Below are 21945 nucleotides of genomic sequence, written 5' to 3' on the forward strand. Positions count from 1 at the left end.
AGCATGCAACACTTGTGTCAGCACTGTGAAATGACTGCACTGTGCGGCATAAACAAAATGTCATGTGTCCCCATGGCATTGTTAGTACAGACTGATAGGAACGTGGCTGGTGGGAGGTGAATCCAAATGAGAAACAGTGGATTCTATCAGTGAACAAAAAGCTGCAAAAAGACATGTTAATCAGCTATTCATTGTACCTTTAGGGAAACTCACATACCACCTACACTAAGTCTCTATCCCTTTGTAGCAACAAAGCAAGTGGTATTGCCAAATGGATCACAGCCAAATTCTACCTAGGTTGCCAGCTTAAATGGCTGTGATCTGAGTATAAGTTAAGTGACACTAGCATTGCCATTATCAGATGGCACATTAAATACCAAAATGTTTTAAGTTAGCAAAAAACAATATATGGAAATGTAAGATGCAAACAATGTGGAATGACAACACAGCCAACAGTTTTGCACCCTTTCATCACACAAAGAGCACAGCAGTGACTTTGCATGACGGAGTTTTAATGTTTAAAACAGTTCTATACAAATATAAGAGACTCGCATCTCACATCATAAAGTCCCGTAAAAACATCTGCCCTCCTCAGATTCACGAATTCCTGTGAAACACTAGTCAACAGTTTAGCCCCTTGTTAAACAATACTGCTGTGAAACTAACCTGATCTAACTGAGGTATCTTGAGTCGTACTGAAAGGTCAAATGTTTCGGACACTGATGAACGAGCAGTTAAACCTTAAATTGTAAAATCTGATGGAGATCAGGGTCATACATACACAGGTTGTGCGTTTATTCCAGTTGATGTGGCGTCAGCATGACAGTGGTGCATCTTTGGTAGTGCATTCGCTTTCCTAGCTGGCAACAGATGTTTTAGCAAGTCCTTATTCCAGTGTCTTTAAGGAGGAATCCACAGTTATTCAAATATATGTTTATCTTTGCATTGTGAATAATGTCTCTTGACCAGCGTCTACTGTCTCCTACACTTCTCAGAATTTATTTTGACGCATCTCAATAAGGATAATGAGGATTTTGTGCTCTTCATGACAAACTGATTTAAACAAACACATAAAGCGCGGTATTAAAATGTGTTTTAGCCACAAAGAATCCTAATGTCACACCAAACAACTAAATGGAGAAAAGAAAAGCAATATACATCACCAATAGGTCCACAAATAGTCTGAAATATGAGGTGGATTTCTCCTTTAATATGCTGCAGCTACACAATAATACCACAGATTAAGTTCCCATTCTGTTATAAAGTTATAACACAGCTGATTATATTCTGTACCTTAAACACTTTCATGTGTTTGGGTTAGGAAAAGTCAGTCCTCTCAGCCGACCCCACAGACCCCTGATAGCAGAAGGCAGCCTCCCCACCCCCTTTTGTGTAGACAGGAACCACCTTTAATGTATTTGCACAGTGTTATTGTGCAGTCGGTAAACACTGGAATAAGGCTGTTGTGAAGCAAAGTGTTGCTGACATCAACCGTATGGAGCTCGTGCTGAGGAGCTGATGGCCTCTGGATTTTCTTCATGCTCGATAAAAGGTAGTAATCTGTCATAATATGGTGAAGCCATGAGGAAAAACAGCCAACACAACAGGCTTTACAGTGGTCTCAGTATCTACAAATTACTTATACTATTAACAGCCAACTATGCTAGAAATTTTATTGCTAATTGTGATATTTGCATGTAGCAGCTGAATTCAGAACCCCAGATAGCATGACAACTTGTCAAAATGATGAAATATCAATTGTTTATGCTGAGTCTTACTGTGATCTATAACATAATGCAGTAAAAATGAGCTTTGAGCATCATCGCTGTGTTGAGAATATTTTGATTACATCTATTAAAATCTGAAAACGAGTTAACCCTACTGCACAAGTTAAACATGTTATAACCCGTACATAGCAATAACTGCAAGTTAATGCAATAATAGGGTACTACTACATTATATTGCAGTTTCTGACAATATTTCACATTTTGACAAGTTGTGATTCTGGTGGTCACTGCATCACCAGGTTCAAAGAACTGCACCTTATTTGTACCTATATTACTGTCATGAGGAAATCAATAACTCATCAAGGGGTGCGGAGAAAAGATCAATAGATATTGTGCATCAGAAGTTCACAAACAACGCCGACAGACAAGTCAATTAAGTACCAATTTGCTAAAACTACTGCAGTTGTGCTTTTTAACTCGAGCAATCTGAGGCTGCACGCTGTTAAATAACGTGCACACACAGCTTCACATTCCTTGGCAGGTACGGGGCTTCTGCAGAGCTCATGCAGAGCTCTCATAGTAATCTACCGAGCCTCTCTCTCTGTTTAGGGCTATTATTACTATTATGGTAACAGATAGTGTTGAGCAACACAGAAAAAAAGTACACACAGAAGATCTAGATCATTTCTGTGAAAACTGACGGATGTAAACATAATAAAATTTGGCACAAACATTATCAAGTGCAATCTCGGGTTCATCTCAACAACATCAAGGCGGGAAAGCAGCGACTGCAACAACAGGCCACAGCGACACATCAGGACAAGTCCTTCTAGTGCCGATCGTCCTGTCCAGTAGACCGGTGCAGAGGACCAGCGTAGCAGCTGCAGCTTGGATTTTGCAGCGTTTTTGACTAGTAACCGTTGCCAAATCTCATCCCGACTGTGAGCAACCCATCGATGAACATGAATAATAGAATAAGTGGTGAGAAAGAGCAGTCCTTACAAAACAAGAACAAAAAGGGTTGTACGCTGGCGATCCTCAGAAGACAGACCTGGAGCAGGTTGTTGCATCTCTGAGTTTGTTGACGTTCTGGCTGGTGTGAAGACAGCCCAGGCTGATGATGGTGAACCAAAGCTGCTTCTACTTGGGGGTCTTTGCCTCTATGTGTCCTGACCCTGACCACACTCCTACTGGGTGCATCTCCACAGTGTTTAAGGAAGGCTGTTTTTGTGTAAAAGCAGACTTTATACTTGTATGGCTTGAGTTTTAAAAAAAAAAAATCATCTCACCAGCACTGACTTTATGACAACACGAGACAAGAAGGCTCTAAAATCTTTAGTCCCACATGAGTGTTATTTGGGGACTTCAGGCTTTTAAGCTGAGTATTTGAGACTTCTAGCTCTGCTGAAAAACACTGTCAGGAGATTATTTTCTAATACTTTCTGTGCTCAGCTGCTGCTCAGCTGCTCTTCATTTAGTCAGGCTAGACTAATACAAGTAGATTTCCCACACTTAGTTAAATATAGATCACATAAAACTTAAACCAACAAACAAATTATTTGATGCCTCTTAGAAATCTTCACCATTGCGAAATAGCAAGTTTCTTTCAAGATTAAAGATCCTCTTGTAAAGGTGCTTTCTATTATTTGCTATGAATAAACCATCACTTCTTCCATTTTGGGACATATTACCGCATTACTGTAAACAGATCAGACTGCCAAATTAGACAGCCTGTGCTCTGGATTTTACATCGTAAACCCTCAGATCAAGTACACATGACTGCTGTGGCATCAAAATGAGGAGGAGGGCACTGTTCCTCCAGAGCAAATGCATCTCATGGTTTTAGAGTTGTCAGGGATGGTTACAGACTGTATAAAAGGAGTGGATGTCGCCTCTGGGCCTGCAAAGTGGAAATGCCTTCAATCTGCATTCCATTTAATGGTCAGCAGGGGGCGACTCCTCTGGTTTCAAAAATCCGATTGTATAGAAGTGTATGAGAAAATGACCCTATTTCTCACTTGATCTGTTACTCTATTAAACATTTTTTCAGTGAGTTTATGGTCTCAATCAGTAGTTTCAAGACTTTTTGAATACAGCATGATGTTCTTTTTGTGAATTACGGTTCCATTAATGTTAAAATACACAGTAAAGCAGGGTATGTTTCGGGGGTGTGGCTATCTTGTGATTGGCAGGTTACTGTATGTAGTGTCCTCGAGTTCAGTCAGAACCACTGTTTGTGTTTAAGTCAAATTTCAACCTCAAGGCTTCAAAACAGTATTTTACAAACCAACGGGCCATGACACAGTGGCTGCATCCATCCTTTATATGCAGTCTGGTGATGGTCAGTGGTGAAAAGAGTAAAAATCTGGTGTGAAATTGTGACTGAAATGGCTACACCACACTGTCAGCTGTTCATGATAATCATTCCAAGGTTGTAATGTTAATGTGCACATGATTTATTCTGCACATAGCACCTTTAACCCTTTGATGCGCAGTGTGGGTCAGGAGATACCCATTTTCCATTGGTTTTGGGTTACTTTTGACTCATATTGCGCATCAAAGGGTTAAGAGGTTTCTAATAACTGCTGTTTACCTGCACTGATCTCAAAGAAAAAGATGAATGAAGGTAAACTTCGGTGCGTTTTCCTCCATATTGCTTTGATCTTGATGTTACATCAGTCAAATATCAATTAAAGCCACATGGAGGAAACAAGCAGTGACCGTGGAGATGCACCCAAACTCCTGCTGTGGTTACTTATCAACCAGTTTCGCCAGGTTCTCCCTCAGGTTGTTCAGGTCACCGATTTTGATGTCTAGAACCTCAATAATGCGTCGGACCTCAACCTCCGCCTGCTCCTGCTCCTCCTGGTTGGAGGCCAGTGTTTTTTCAGCGCTCTGAACCCGATCCTCCAGCTCAGTGTTTCGTCTCTCCAGATCCTGCAAACACATTAACAAAGTAGTTAGAGTAGATTGTTTCTGCATGCTTGGTGTCCAGAGTTTACATTTGACAGTTTCTTTGTATTTGTGTGACATTGGCATAAGCAACTGAAATATTTACATTTGCATTTTTTATGAAACACATCATGCAGAGTAGCACTGCAAAACAGCCACTGATCAAGATTGTCTGCAAAATGCCATAAATATTAGTATTGCAAGGTTTTCTGCCATTATTCTGCTACCTCTGTCCATAAATTATAAATGTTGAGTAAAATAGCACAAGAGCTTTGTACACAGCTTCTCTTCTACGTATGTGTCGCTCAGTCTTATGTCAGGGCAAGCTAAACAGATCACAAGGACTTCACTGAAATTAGGACAAGCTACACAAATGCAAATATCTGCAAAATGAACTTAGTGATGATGTTTAGAATTTAACCCAGGGCATGTCTACATGTGCATTTTTTTTTTTTTTTTGCTGTACAGATTTCTGCATTTTTGAGTTTCAGCACATTTAACTTTTGACATAAGTAAAGTAGATTTATGCTCTAACAAAAACTAAAATTGCTGTTTCAAAAATACAGTCTAGCTGAAGAGACCTGCAGGTTTGGACGGAACCATTTCAGCTTAAATTCCTGTAAATTTTTCATTGGTTGTGTGGCTGCTGACGGCAATAAACATTGCAGAGAAACTCCTCTCAGGGTTATGTGCTTTAAACACTTTATACTACAGATTTAAATGGATAATTTTTGTGTTTTATGGGGTAATTCTGTATGCCAAATGCACCGCTGAATAGTTTATGGAATGAACACAAGGACGGAAAAGGTCAAATATGAATATACATAATTCATAACTGACACCCCTACTAAGAATGATAGAGGACCTAATAAAGGCTATGCAATATGCATCAGGTATAATCTTTTCCATTAATAAGGAAATTCAATACAATTTGTTTTCTCCTTGGCGCCCTCGAATCACCTGTACTGATTTTCTCCTGCACTGCTGCTGCTCTGAAGTATCTGAAGTACTGTTGCCTTTGGAAGTGCCTTTATCGTTGTTTTTGATTATTCATCAGTCGAGATCAACATAAACAGATGAATCGAAACAGACAATAAAGATTGCTGCATAAACATCTGCAGAATGAAAGTCATTTGTAGAAGAAAAAATAAAGAAATTAAAAAAAAGACTGAACTGGTGAGCATCAGTGGAGTACTAGCGTACAATATACATAAACACATATAATACAAGGTAAACTAGGCTGCATAATAATGGAAATGGAGATCAGCAGAACCAACTTCTGCAGAAACAAATTCTATATAATAATTTTAACAGTGTGTTTATGAAATGCAGCTAAAGACAAACAATTATAGTGCTGTGCAGGATCACACCTGTAGCACAGAGACATGACTGAAATGTGTCAAGTATAATGTAAAGAGAAACAAACAAAAACTCCAACAAAAACAAAGGATTTTAATTGCCAATCACTGACAACTTGAGTGACAGTGTACTTGCAATTCAATGCAGGGATGCAAACAGCAGTTCTTTTTGTTATTGGATCATTTTCTCTATGAACTGGTTATTTGCTTAGTCTATAAAATATTAGAAAATAGTGAGAAATGCTCATCTTATCCTAGACCATAAAATGACATTATTAAATGTATTTATTTGTCCAATAAACAGTCCAAAAGCTCAAAATGTACAATTTACTTTAATGTTTGACCAAGAAAACCATCAAATTCTTGCATTTATGGACTTGGAAATGTTAGTTTACTAATCAAATTTGAAAATTACTGAAAAAAATGTTGATTACAGTTTATTCCATCTCAAACCATGAGTGGCCTTATTTACCTAAACAGGCTGTCAATCTATTTTCAGCACATTTTTTGCACATTGAAAAGTGAGGCTAGGTTTTGACAACACTCCTAAAGATAAAAGTCTATCATTTTCACTGTTGTTTGTCCTAATGTCATTGATTCAGATTCTGCAATATTAGACAAGTAGATAAAACATGATTATGGGTGAGTTAAAATATGAAAAAAGGTGAAGCCCTAATTAAAAGTCTCATCTTGAATCTCAAATGAAAAAAGCTAACAGTACAATTAATAATGCAGATAGCTGAATGAAAGTTAAACAGCTCTGGAGCATCAGAATGGTTCTCAAATTATAATAAAGAAAATATCTGTTTCGGGCATATTTTTCATTTTTGAACCTTGGATTCATGCTATTTCTGCTATAAAAAAAATTCTGTTACATCAGAAATGGTTAAATCAAAATTGTTCAAAACTTTTAAGATTTGAGATCTTTTGACCCATAACTGAAACAGCCAGTAGGTGTAAGCAATTAACTGGCAGCAGCGTAAATGTAATAACTGTCTGCATGATGATTTTCTTTGACTATTAAGTCTGAGCGAGTTATGTGACATTTTCCAGCAGCACAAGTGCATTTGCAAAGGAAAACGTAGCTGTTCGCTGCAATTTGATGAGTCAGTCGGAGCACTTCAGTACAACTTCTGAGGAACAGAACTCTGCTCGTCATCTTACCTGGAGTCTCTGCATGGCCTCCGCTCGCTCCTTCTCCAGCTCACCCACATCTGTTTTCTTGCTCTGTAGACTGTGAATTTCCTGAAACACAGTCATTTGAAACAGTTACAACGCTGCTTTCCTGATCCCTGCACACCCACCATCCCTGTTATTAGGACGTGAACCACTTATGTCCTGTTTTGCACCAAAATACTTGAGTCTGTGCCTCGATGTGGTTCAGAAAGTAGCTGAGTCATTTATCATACGCATGGCGTCGGTGATAAGATTTGGGACACCTTGATGTTCTCGGGGAGGAGGACTTCTGCCTCCAAGGAAACAGACCACCATGACCTTGCATGTATCCTGTTGCAGAAGTGGAACTTTTTAAAATGAGCACACAGACGTGATTATGCTAATGAGGCTGGAAGAGAGCAGCAAACTGCTTTAAAAAAAAAAAAGTATTATATTTATTTATCCAGAGAAAATGGTTGCTGGCTGAGCATGTACATGCATGCATCAGATGAACACTGACTTGACCCAAATAAGCACGAAATGTTCACAAGAGGATGTTATGAAATTATGGAGATGAGTCAGAAAGGTGTTAAATCCTTATTTCACTGAATGTGGAGGTGGCAGATCTGGACATCTGCATCTTGCCTCGAGTCTCCACATTTATTTTGCTGTGTTTTATAAGACTGTGGCATTTCATCAAAGCACATTTCAGCCAGATCAGAACACGGAATCAACAACAAAAATGACCAGCAGATGAATCTGCATCTCGGTAGAAATAGAAACTAGATAGCCATAAGTAAATAGCAGAAAACACATTCTTCTCCTTTGTTTGTGTCCACTCGAGTTTTTGAACATTTTGTCAAGTAATTATCTTTTGGACAAGACAAAAACAAGATTACTGAACCAGAGAGACTTCATTAAAAACCATAAAGATGATTTAGAGAACAAGTACTAAAACAGACACTTGCACTTTTCTGTTTTTAATTTTAATTTTACAAATTACAGTTTCAAGGAATGTTTCCATGTTTTTCTGGTGTAACTGAATATCAGATGGAGATTCAGGCTCACACATCTAACCGATTGCTGGCAATATATTATGTATGTCGTTATATTTTGGGCTAGCTTTCTACACTCAGCCTCCCTTTGAGATGGCAGATAGATTTGGACAGTGGGCAGCGCTGGGAGAGAGAACTTGGTGTCTTGCCTGGTCTTTGGCGCTCAGCAGGGCTTCCAGCTCCTCCAGTGACCGACTCAGCTCCTCTTTACCAGGCTGACCAGCCGCAGGATGCCCCAGCTGGGCCTCCAACTCTGCCACCTGGAACACACAGACACATAATGAATACATACTTCAAAATTAAATGAAAGATAACAAGACTAGGGCTAACATCAGAATCAGGTGCGTCTTTTATGTTAGATGTTGGTAGAGGAAAATAGAAACGCTGTCCCTGTTGGTGCAGCATCTGAGGAGCTGATCTAAAGAGAGGAGGTGGACTGGAGGATGACATTACTGTAGAAATGGACTGAGAGCCAGTAGAGTTAAGAAGATTGGTAAGAAGAATAACTGTTGTTTAAAAAATATTAAAATCTAAACAAATAAGATTCCCTTATAAGCAATATGAGTCTTGTTTGGAGCATAACTGAAGTCAGGAGCAGATTAGATGTATCACAAGCACAGAGTTCCTCTCATTAAACCGATTTAGTCTCTCTGACGTACAGTAGGCACCTCGTGGTACTTGGGAACTCATGCACCAACGGGAAACGGTGAGCATTCACTGGGAAATTATGTTATATGCTGTGAATTCTTAACTTTATGAACATGCAGATACATGAAGTCCCTGTCTCTCTCTCCACTCATCCCTCCTCCCTCGCTGCAGCTCAAGCAAACCAGCTCACCTACAAGTCTGCTCAAACACTGCAAAGCTGCACTACACAATGACGAGTTGTAATATTGGAGTAATTCAGCTGTAAATGTACCATTGGAACCCAATTCTGAAGAATAATAATGATGCACAAAGCCCCATCCTGCACGCTGACAGGGTTGGTTTGTTAATTTTCACCAGTGGACGTCTTTAAAACATCACCTTTAACTGACATTGGATTCTGTGGCTTTATTGCCTCTAGGTCATGTGGTCAAAAAGTGACTAATCAGGGGTGCTGCCTTGGCTGTTATTTCATCAAGGCTGATTAGAAAGCCTGTAACTGTGTGATTGTTTGAATGATATTTAGGTGGGCTGCATTACTGTGCTGGTTGAAGTGGCAATCAGTGTGCTGATTTGCATCATGTATTATGCATGAGTTGATTTATTGTGCTAATTCCTCTGTCTGGCATTTCACTCACTTGGTGGAGGAGAGAATTGTCTATGAATCACATTTTATTTATGCTGATGTGTTTGATGGCTATTAGAGTGACATCTGACTAACATTAGGACTTTTGTAATATGCTAGTCTTCGTGTGATTTAAATATTACTTTGTGGTGCAACACACAAAAGGAAAAAGTAAAACACCACCAAATTCACTTGTAAAATCTAATCACTCAGTCTAAAGCTGATCAGTTGAGTTCTCAGGTGGATATATGTTTTTTTTTTTGCAGAACCCTACAAATAAGCACATTCAGGTTAGGATGGGTGAAAGGTAAAAACATAAGAGCAAACTGAAGTTTGTTTTACTGAGGAGAACGATGCACTAGACTCTCATTTTAGTGTCTATTCAGTGAAGAGGCACTAAAAGGCTTTGCAAATCTAATGTGTGGTGTACTTTTCTAAAGCCACAGAACAACAAACAGCCCTTCATCTCAACTGAGAACATAGAAACCAGCATTAAAAGGTTTTTACATAATGCAAATGCAATAATGCAGTCACACAAATTCTCACACTCTCACAGATACATGTCTTTGACCATTTCTACTGATGGAAAAACCAACAGAGGTTCATCGCCTACCCACCTACACGTTACGATCCATCCACACACACACACACACACACACACACAAACAAACACTCAGCTGCAATGCTTCAGTGGAAAACAGGCTTTACTGCCAATTGGCACATCACTGAAGCCTCTAGCCTTGGAGACTTTTTTCTTACACTGATGGACGGACGTGACCTTGCAAAAGATTTTGATGAAAAACATTTTTCCCAATCCGACCCCATTTCCCTGCGTTTAACATATTAATGGAAATGTCAGAGATTGTGAGCGGCAGTTTGACGAAACAAGGACAAACCGTTCGGCATTTGAAGCCCAAACATGACGTGATTTAAAGTTTGCAGTTCACTGCGTATCAGTGGAACCATCTTTCAGGTCTTCAACAATCAGAGCAAAGGCACTGGACACCGACAGGGTGAGGGCTTCAGTTCCCTCTAGGCTTTGTTTACTTCAAATGAAGCAGTGTATTGCATGTTTTGTGCGCTGGGAGACTAATAGGCAGAGAGACAACAGTTTAATTATATCTCAAATTTTTGCAAAGATTGAAGCGATAGGATTAGATAAGATGCTGCACTTTATTTTACAGCTGATAAATCTCTAAGTGGATCACATCTGACACTGGCTCCACAGACCTTTGATATGCAGTTTCAAACAGGTTCACAGGACATTTTAAATGACTGTGAAGGTTGTGTTAACTGGATTAAATGAAACTGAATGTGTCACTGTGTACTGTCAGATGCTTTAGATGAAACCTGGCATGAAACATGATCACAGCTGACAGGTGACGCATTTGTTTGCTCTCTGTTCACTGGACATAGTAACTTAAATTAATTGTATAAAATCAACAGAAAATAAAGTGATAACTTATTTTTTTAAAAACAACTTGATGCAAGTAGTGAGTATTTCCTGGCTTTAGGCTGCTCTGACAGTAAACTGAATGTCTTTAGGTTATGGAGTATTAGTCAAATAACAAGCAAATAAATGAGGTCTCCTTGGGTTTTGAGGTACTGTGCTATTTTCTGGCATTTTATTGAATAAACAAGTTATGGGTTCAAGAAAATACCTGGCAGAATCAATGATAACATTAATAGCAGTTTGTCGCAGCCCTTAGAAATGCTCCTGTGTCTTTGACAATTCATGATGGATAAAAGCCTGCTAAAGAAATCTGAGATTAAAAAAATTAAAATGAAATCAGGAACACAGGGGAATTCAAAGTTACCCTTGGCTTCTTATGCTTGGTTTAATCTAATGGTGGTGTTGCAAGAATTATTTCATCCTTTGTTATTACCAGTTTCTCACGTATCCGTTGACCCTGAGTGACTGCATCAGCTGAATGTCCGAAATGTAAATGTGATGGTTCACAGGGCTTCCTGCTCCTGTGGCCAATATTTCCTTTTCTCTCCATTTTTAACATCTCCTCCGCATTTTCACAGGCAGTTTCAAAGTGGCAGTTTATAGATTCCACACTACCCCTATGTTGCCGCCATCCAAGCTAAGCTTCAGAAAACCGCCGCAGGTTGAGGTGGGGGAAGGTTGGGGTGAGGGTTGGGGTGAGGGTTGGGGTGAGGGGAGGCTTCAGCTGCTTCCTATCAACCACTGTATGTGTGACAGCTACTGTCCCTTGAGGCACCAGCTCCAGATCTCTGAACGCCACACAAATATGCATGAAGAGAGCAAAACCTGTGAAAACTATGATATCTTTCTAAATTAATATTCCCAGAAACATTTTAGACTTAACAGACTAGCAGTAGTATCAGAATCCAGTGATGTTAATAAATTCCCATGGTGCAATAAAGGCACCAAACATCCACAAAAACTATTTCAACCTTGCCAGTCAGATTATTACTTATAAAATGCAGAAATACACTGCTACTGATCGATCCTGTACACTGGTTTCGGAAACTAAGGTTTGGAAATATGTAAATATACACCAAGAACCAATAGAAACTTATCAACTGCCCAAGATGTTACAGTGACAGTAATTTTTGTAGTGTGATAACGAGCTGCAACCTCTGAGGCTGAAAAATGCAGCCAACACTAAGTACCAAAACTGTAGTTCCTCAAATGGCCACAAGAGGGTGACTCCAAAAGAGAGTCAATCCCAATAGACCTTTATGCTAAAATGTCCAACTTTAAGCAGAAATAAACATGTTACAGCCAGATACCAAGAACAGTTTTAGTGTCTATAGATAATTTCTGCAATCACAACAACTGCACAGGGGATAAATCTTTATACAACTCACTTGTTTAAACTGTATTAAGGCTATAAGTTATGCATAATTAAGCATGTGGCTGGTTTGGATGACAGGTGGGAGCGGAAGAGGATAATTCATGGACTGGAGAAGATGGCATAGCGCACCTCAGCTCCACTTATGCTCTACCTCTGCTGATTTTTGGATTAAGTGGGATGAAGCCACCACGCTGAACTACAAAACTGCTCTTTGAGAAACCTATGGATGATATTACAGAGGGTTCCAATATGCCTGGATGTATCAGTCTCCTGTAGGCAATGTTATAGCTCAATAAGCAGGACTGTTTTATGGTAATGTCAGACTTTTTCATCAATCCGATGAACCACTTTAATGGTATCACTATTTTATTAGTTATAATAGTGTTTACTCGGTTTCTGTTCTACTGAATCCTTCATTTAAAACATAATGTTCATAATCATGCACTTTGTGTTACATTTATTTTTTATTTAAAGTGCTATACAATTGAAGTCTGATTGACTGATGTATTTAACTATTAAATTCACTATACAAACACTTTTCAAAACAGCTTTATATAGGCATTTAAGGAAATTTGAAATATTTTGGTAATGTGCTATATTTGTCAGCAATTCTTATTATACTAGATTATTGTGTTTTTTAACATTTTATACAACAAACACTCTTGTCTGGTTTTGTATTCATGTGATATGTGTTAGTTATGTAGTCTGGTCAGTGTTACTCTTGGTTGTTTTGCAGGTTTTCAGAATTCCATATAAATCTGGTTACAGACAATTTCAACTTGAATTAGATCAGCAAAATACCAAAATCCAACAAACAAGAACAAGTGCACAAAAAAACATCCAAATATCTTACAGTCAAATGCGATTCTTCGTACACGTGGTCAGAGTGAACCCAGAAACCCAGAAAATAAACCCAGAGCCTTTCTGCGGTGGATGAACACAAACATGGCAGTAGTTGAGAGTGTGACGAGGGAGGAAACGCTAGCCAACCTCTCTCCTCCTGCTCCTACGGTGATTTATCTTCCTCCTCTAACTGGGGCAGAGGGGGGAGGAGGTGGGTGGTATAGGGTGTCCTGTCCCCCCTCTACATTTAAAATAAAAAGCATCCCTGTCCCCCTGAACACCCCGTTGCCAAACCCTGGAGGCCTGCTCTACTTCCAGCCACCTGGTTGACTCTGCTGCAGCGTGTGCAGCTCAGTGTGGGAACATATTCGGGGGTAACCTTCACCTGGACATGCAGAGATGGATGAAACAGACGAAACCACGACTCGGGCTAAAAATAAAGGACCGGGTTTCTGTCAGTAGTGATAACAGTTTCATTGCAGACTGGTGTGCCGCAGCACTTAATTCTGTCACACTGAAGACGCTTTGTTAAGCTTGACCAAGGGAATAATATTCTCTCTGTAAATTAAAGATGAAATGTCTGCATTCTGGCCCTGCGATTATCACGCGAGGCTGTCAACAGGAATATCCAGGGAGGGGGATGGATGATGAAATGTATCTGCAGTTTGGAGCAGTCCGTGTGGGGATATTAGTGTGATCCTATATGTATGTATGTATATATAAAAAAAAAAAAAAAAGGAGGGGGGGGCTGTTAGAACTAAATCAGATGCTGTATTTATGCTTTGATTTAGGTCAAGATTTTTTTTTCTACTGCATCTGTCATTTTAAATGTAAAGCTAATTTACTTAATATTAGATTATTATTCAATCTATTGTGAATCTAGCTTACAAGTTCCTGTGTGATGCATACTGTAAATTACATACAGTAAATAAGTCTTCATAGAGATTTCTGCAGTTTTCTCCATCTTTTAGATTTGCAATATACAAACTACTGTGCAGCTGATGTAGGTTCCCTTAACAAAAGACAGAGATGTGACAAATAGGTTGTAGAATGACATGTTTTTGAGACACTTGCTGAAAAATAAATTCCTCTGGGTGTAAACTGACAGGAACCAGAGCACCAAACAATGCAGGTCCACAAGGAAAACACAAACACGCAGCACAATGGAATGAAACAGAAACTCTATCCAGGTTTAGCAGAAACTACAACAGAAATATCCTGCTTCTACTTTATAAGTCGTCATTGTCAAGTTTCCAACAAGTTTCTAACCTTTGGTCATAATACAAAAAAAATCAAGATAACCACATTTTGCAGTGTCCATCTGTGGAAACTATATTAACACAATTTTGTGGAATAAAGTAGTCATGTAATAGAAGTTACTTTTTCCCACAGCTTTCTCTTTCTTAAAATCTCCCGCGACGCTTTAGAAACAGTTGGACAGTTTTGACCTCAGCATCACTCAGGGAGGCGTCCGATCGTCCCTAAATTAATCCTGCTGCACGTGACAAAAACGTCAAAGACAGAACAGCTAGAAGCATGAAAAACTATCTCCACCAACAAGAAGAACAAGAAGTGCTGCAACAGATGGGAGAGCTGCTGCAGAGCCCTGATCCTGATCAAGGAGACACAGAAGACACCAAGCCAGAATAAATCCACAGAAGGAGCACGGCAAGTCCTCCGAGATGCTGAAACAATCTGTCTGCCAATCAACCTAAAACACTGTGCACAAGTATATGTGGTGCTGTTTTAAATATAGTTTTCTGCAATTTGTATGGAATTGAACACATGAAATATATTAAACCTGTTCATGGCACTATTTTTAAAAGCAGTGCCTTAAACTTTTGCACAGTGTTTTAAGTACATCGGATGGATAACAACAGCATTCATTTAAAAAGTCATCCACACATTTGTCTTTACTTTACAAAGTGTGAAACAAAGGAAATCCTTTATCAAATCCTCAGTTCTGATTAGGTGAAAACAGATAAACATCAGGGAATCACAGTAACTCTGATGTGTTAAGCTTCACTCACTGAAACAATGAGATAGACTGATTGCAAATAAAATCTGTACAGCAACTTTGTCTTGATAGAAGTGTGATTATACACACTAAAGCTCTTAAACTGAGAAAATTATGAACTTGTCTCCACCTCCTCCGTAGAAATTCTATTAGGTATTATTTATTGCCAAGCTGATGGCAGCTGCATCTAAACTGGTGGTGCGTCGGTTGCAAACACTTTAAAGTTGCTGCAAAACACACTAAAGAACAATTACAATGTGCATTCTTTCAAAACGTATTGGCAGAAATGACCCAAGATATCAGTTTAAGCATCTACCAGACACTAAGAATTACACCACACTGTAGCAGGACCACTGTACTGCTGCTCTGCGTTCCCTCCAGATATGGTCACCTGGTCTCGGAGGCGATCGGTCTCCTCCTGGTACTCTGCCAGCTGTTTCTTCCACTGCTCCACACTACTGTTTGCTTCCTGCAGCGCTTCCACCAGCTTGGCATTGCTGTCCTGCAGAGTGAAGAGTTCAGCCTCCAGATTTATTTCACACATGGACCTGAGGAGAAAATACAGAGAACCATACACACCGACATGAAGACTAAACGCTTCTCGTGTTTAGTAGCAAAAGCTAATACATTATGACTGTCAGATAGACGCCCTAATGGTGAGGAAAAAGTCAACGAGGTAATGAAGTGAAGCATCCACATTACGCTGCACCAGCTGTTTGAATAACCTTTATGGACATTTAATGAGTTTAAAGAGCCATAAGTCTGTGTGTTACAGTAGTTTCAGGGAGCTTTGTAACTTAGAAACATCTCACGATTTTTTCTGCTATCATCAAAATATGATATTTTCCTTATCTTTTATTATTCATGTCTTTGAAACACATCTGCAATCCTGCACGAGTGCTACTAGATTTTGAAGTAAATGTGGCTTCATAGGCTCCTGTCCACGATAATCTTAAGTTCTGCTGAACCAGCAATATTTGTCATGTCAAAGACATGCTGTTGTTGCAAAACTATACTGCCGGGCAAAGTTTTAGAACATTCCAGTTTTTTTATTGGAAATTCTGCATGTTAATGTCTCATTGTAGTTTGAAATGAACGCATAGAACAAATAAACAAATGAAGTTACAAAAATCAATTTAAAAACCAAAATATATTCTAAACTTTTGACTCATCAAAGCAGCCACCTTTGACAGATATAACAGCTGAACACACTCGTGGCATTCTTTCCACAATGGAAATCAAATGTTCTTCAGAAAGTTCTTCCCAGCTCTGTTGTAAAAGTTCCCATAAATGTGTGGCACTTGTAGGTTGCTTTGCTTTCACTCTTCTGTCCAGTTCATCCCAAACCAGCTCCAAGGGGTTTAAGTCTGGAGACTGTGCTGCCACTCCATGTTTTCAAGCTTACCATCTGGTTCTTTTTTCCTGAGGTAGTTCTGGCAGAGCTTGGACTTATGTTTTGGGTCATTATCTTGCTGTAGGATGAACCCTTGACCAACTAGGAACATACCAGAGGATACTGCATGGCGCTGCAGAGTGGTAGCTGTTTTGGTTCAGGGTTCCTCTCACTCTGTACAAGTCACTGACCCTGGATCCAGCAAAACAGCCCCAGACCATCATGCTTCCTCCTCCACGTTTGACAGTTGATGTCACACACTGAGGAACCATCCTTTCTCCTACTCGATGGCGTAAAAAAAAAAAACTGCGTGATGAACCAAAGATTTCAAATTTTGATTTGTCAGTCCGTAATACCTTCTTCCAGTCTTCAGTAGTCCATTGGTGGTGTTTGAGAGGCAAGCCTCCTTTTTTCTTGTCTTATTCTGACGTCTTAGCAATGGCTTTCTTTCTGCAATGTCAAACCTGCAACTCCAAATCTTCTCTTCACAGTTGAAACTGAGACTTCTTACTATGACCACTATGAAGCTGTGCTTGAAGCTGTTGTCCTGTGAGCTTCTATCACCAAGCTGTTGACTCTCAGAAACTTGTCTTCTGATTCTGTTGTGTCTTTGGGCCTTCCAGACCTCTTCTGTCAGAGTTTCCCCCAGTTTCTGAGTGCCTTTTGATGGTGAAGAAAACTGTACTGTTCTTCACAATTCCTCTGTAGGAAAGACCTACATTTTTAAGTGTTATGATGGTCTGTTTTTCTTCTATTGTTTATTGCCTTTTCCTCACCATGTTTATAGCAACACACTACTTTCTGCAGTACAATACTGTTCAAATAATGCTCTCGTTGGTATGGTGCCACAGTGTGTTCAAACACTACTTTTATGCAGACAGAGAGGGTTGTAAGAATTCAAGAAAAGTTGGGACACCTGTAGGATTTGGTAGCACCAACTTTCAAGGCTTGATCAACCTCCATTGCTGCAGAACAGCTTTAAGTTGTTAACCCATTTCTTCTTCCCCGAAAAAGGCCTTTTTTTATTATTCTGAAATGTACATTATTTTTCAGTTTTGGGTAATCTTACCTTTTTTTTAACCTCTGACAGATCACCACTGCCAGAGGTTAATCTTACCTTTGTACCATTTCAAGCTATTAATTAGACTTTAATAAAAAACTGGAAAAATTGGGGTGTTCTAAAACTTTCTACCAGTAGTGTATATCCTGACATTGATCATTATACTAAGTTTTCTGAAGTGTGTTTTTGTGGATTTTTGAAAGAAAAAAAAAAAAGGTTTATAACTTGCAACAGAGCAGTGTAAACACTGGGTACCATGTGAAAAACAAATCAACACAGGTAATGGGTTCTGCTTTATGAAGCTGTGGGAAAGAAAAGATCAGGTGTGTGCCGGTAAAGGTCAGGATTCAGTGGGGATATTTAATAACCCAGGGAGCTTTCAGCTGAGAAGATGGAGTTTAGGAAGGAAGAGTCTTTGCCATGACGACTAAACTAACAGCTTGGCAGCCATAAAGCTACTCACCATAGCAACAGGAGAGAAAAGACTGCCTATAACAATCATAAAATAAACTTGGGATAATAGGATGTAAAGCAGCCGACGAGTGTTTTTGTGCTTCCTGGTCTCAGATGGAAGGTTGAGCGATCAATAATGGACACCATAATGATGATAATTATGAGCTGCTGATTTCCGCCTGGATGGTCTTGAGTCATGTGCGTGTACACACACACACACACACACACACACACACACCTACACACACACAAACACACACACACACATGCACACGTACATGTACACGTACACACACACACGGGTGCACGCATTAAAAACAGCACATCAGTCAAAAGCCACTATCAAGTACCAGAAGCAGTTTCTCAAACAGGTTCTGTTCACTCAGAACAAGAGACACAAACAACACTGCAGAGCTGATGTTTCCACCAGTATTGTGGTTTTCAGACAGAACACACTTTTTGCTTTGCAACAAAAATGCTTTTAGACTGACTCATTGCTGCTTTTCTAATCAGCTGTTATGTTGCTTAAGAACTGAAAATGAACCTTTTTTACACAGAAGCACAGACAGTCTTTCAGTTTTTTTTTCTCACACAGAGCAGAACGTTTCATATGGTAGTGTCTGAGTGGAACAGATTGTATTTCTTGATTTTTAGTCTCACTCTGAATATTCTACATGCACTGCATAGACACTATCATTTCCTCCTTTCTTAGCACCCAATCTGATGTTTTAATTTAATATTAGTATTCTGTATCCCATACTGTGTTTTTACATGACTTATTTCTGTCTTTATATCACATCTACTGCACGTCTGTCCACCTTCTAAGTCAGAACATGTGACTTTTACTCTTTCTGAAGGGCATACAGGGTTGCACACTCAACAGATGTTCAAACTCTCTGAGGCAAATTTGAGATTTCGGGTAATATAAATAAAAGAGATTTGATTCGACCCAGTTAGCTCCATATTGGCCAAACGCACCTGATCCAGCTAGTTGGGTGCATGTAAAACACGGGAGGATGGAAAATATGCACCTGGAGCCCCAGGTAAGGCCACGACCTACCCCACATTTATCTTACACACAAAAAATGTGCTGAGGTTAATTGATTATCTTAAATGTGCCCGTAGGTGTGAGTGCGAGTGTGATTGTTTGTCCTGTTTTAAGTTGTTTTCTTGTTTTTCTCTGTGAAGCACTTTGGTCACCCTTTGGGTTGTTGTAAAGAGCTATAGAAAAAAAACTTTGATAATGAAACTCCCTAGTAAAGCTTTTGTACGAATCCACCTGTGCAGCCAACTGAAATGTAAAGCAGAAAGGCACAATTGGTTCCTTTTCTGCTGGCACTTAGAAGGTAATGTGCCACTTTCTTCACAGAACAGCTCCTTAGATTGAGAAAGAAAACATTCAGTTGCATTGTGGACACCAGCTCAGCTTCCTGGATGGATAACAGCATGGCTTGTTTGTGGAATAGATCTGCCATGCTGTCACAAAAAAAGTGCTCTGTGTGCCAAGGAGGTCGTGTTTTTTAGCTTTGTCTGCAAAAGGGAGATCTCAAAAACCTGATATTTGTGAAGAAGTGAGGCATTCTGGTGATCCACATTTTTTCTCCATCTTTTAAACATTCTTGCTCTTTTTTGATTCATTTTTTAATACTTGAAAGAAGCCATTTTGAAAGAAAGGCTTTATGGTGCAGATTTGAATAACAAAAATCGAGACGTGTGAAGCCTCCTCAATGGTTTGCATTCTTCAAATGCTTTGCAGTCACAAATGGCCTGTAATCGCTGTTTCCTTTCTGCCTCTGATGGAGGACGGGCATCGAGTCGGTATCATTCACTGTACAGACCTCAGCAAAATGCTCTGGGCTTTCTGCTCATGTAACCAAGCCGGAGGTTAGAGACTGGATCACAACGTTTGCAGTAAACTTTCTAAACTCTAACAGATAAAAAATTTCCATCCCACTACTCCCACACACACATCTGCTGCTCTCGCTGTCATTTCACTTCAGTGTGTGTTTTATATCTCTGTGCTTTTGTGTGATATTGTTATTGTTTTTGCAAGTCAAACGTTGCTTCACAAAAATCTGACTGTTTGTTGCCAAATAAATATCCTCAGTAAAATGGAAATAAAGCCTTAATAAAGGCACTCGTGAACTTTGTAGCTTGCTGTTGAGTGAAGTAAACACATTTTTTTTTATCTAAAAAATGTGCAATGAATGAGCAGCCCTCAGGAGGAAAGGTGAAAATTTGCTACATCATGTTTACTGATTTGAGTTTATCATCCCCTGAAGATTTAAGGGAACAAGTCAGTTTTATTCCATATTGTTTGTATATATGTGGCAAAAACTGCATTCAGTTATTTTGATTGTATGTGTATGTGTGTCTTTCCATTAATGTGTAGAAGAGTTTATCAAGGCTTTGTTGCTCTTGGGTTGTATTTTTCCAGACAAAAAGCTCAGGGTGGTGCTATAAACCAGGGCTGCTGCTAAATATTATTTTAATTACTGCTTAATCTGCTGACTATTTCTTCGTTTACTGATTATGGTACATTTTTGGTCTATAAAACTTCCTAAAATACTGAAAACATTTTTAGATGCCTGTTTTTATGAATAGTCCAAAAATGTTTCAGTGTGAACATCCTTGTCAAGCAGAAAAACGGAATCCATCATTACCCTTCAGACAGCATCTTCTTGACCCTCTCCTTCTCTGCTGTCAGCTCCACTTCAGCACTCTTACTGCGAAACAGCTTCTCCTCTCCGGGACCATTGACTGTCAGCAGCGGTGGAGAATGACGTTCCTCTGACAGCTCCTGAACCGAAGCACGAAGACCAACAGGGACAAAAACAAACAAAAAAAAAGGATCCGTTATAGAGATGAAATCAGTAGCAGATAACATACCATCAGTTTCATTCAGTACAAGTGCTTCTAGTGAAACAATGAGAAAGATAAGGCTACAGAGACCAGAACCTTTTGTGGAAGTGTTAAAATCTTGATCGAAAAAAGGGATTTTTTGGGATTACACTGTAAATCCTTATGAGCTGCACTGCAGTTTTCATATCAGACGATAAAAGTCCTCCAACAGAAAGTGTCTGACTGAAGGACGAGAGCACTTGAACAAGTCTGCCCTACATAATTTTATTCAGACCGGATGTTCAAAATGACATTAAATGCTCCAGTGTGCCAGCATTCCCCATGTGCAAAAAGTATTGATTATGCATTTTGCTCAAAATTATGCATAATTAATTCAGCTCCAGCTATGTTGGCACAGAGGCCCAGGCCTGAGCTGGTGTCTGGTTCATTAACATCTCTGTATCCACACCTGTCAGAAGTAAACGGACAAGACACAGCAAGAAGACAGGACAGAGCTCCACCTGCCAGCGCTTGATATGTCCCATCTGGGCTCCTGTAAACAGGCTCCACGCAGAGCGAGCAGCCGTGTGTCCAGTCCAGCTGTCTTCACACAGCGACTGGACTCTGATTCAATAGGAAATGACTGGAGTACATTTCTGCATTCCAGCGCTTCATCTGGTGTTTGTGTGTCCATAAAAAATATGCACACGTTAGTTTCATGCTGCAATATGAAGGTCAGTGGAGACGTCCCACGTACTGCACAGCTGGCAAGAGGTCACCGAGTTCTCCTCGGTGTAAATATGGGGGAATTAAATGTTAACCTTAGCAGCTGATTTAGTGACATTTTTCGTCCAGATGTTTTGCACAAGCATATTCATTTTAATTACAGTTTAATCACCTAATTTTCAGTTTTAGTCTAGTTTGATTAAAAACTAAAGCAGATAATCTGCAAAAATAACATTCAAACTGCTTCACCAAAGGTCTGTTCTGCAG

The 21945-nt window shown here is 39.5% G+C and overlaps 1 protein-coding gene across 3 annotated transcripts in view; it reads right to left on the minus strand.

The window, feature by feature from the left end:
* Positions 1–491: 491 nt before the first annotated feature.
* homer3b (homer scaffold protein 3b) overlaps positions 492–21945 on the minus strand; it is a 60991-nt gene continuing 39537 nt past the window's right edge. For all 3 annotated transcript variants that reach the window (XM_055018711.1, XM_055018707.1, XM_023278215.3), the window contains 5 exons: positions 20775–20911; positions 15597–15753; positions 8397–8507; positions 7202–7282; positions 492–4664 (listed from right to left, as the gene is read on the minus strand). In XM_055018711.1, coding sequence (XP_054874686.1) covers positions 4479–4664; positions 7202–7282; positions 8397–8507; positions 15597–15753; positions 20775–20911 — 672 coding nt within the window. In that variant the 3' untranslated portion in view covers positions 492–4478. The remainder of the gene's footprint in view (positions 4665–7201; positions 7283–8396; positions 8508–15596; positions 15754–20774; positions 20912–21945) is intronic.

Source organism: Amphiprion ocellaris, chromosome 2, assembly GCF_022539595.1.
Source record: "Amphiprion ocellaris isolate individual 3 ecotype Okinawa chromosome 2, ASM2253959v1, whole genome shotgun sequence".
In the NCBI taxonomy this organism is placed as follows: Eukaryota; Metazoa; Chordata; class Actinopteri; family Pomacentridae; genus Amphiprion; species Amphiprion ocellaris.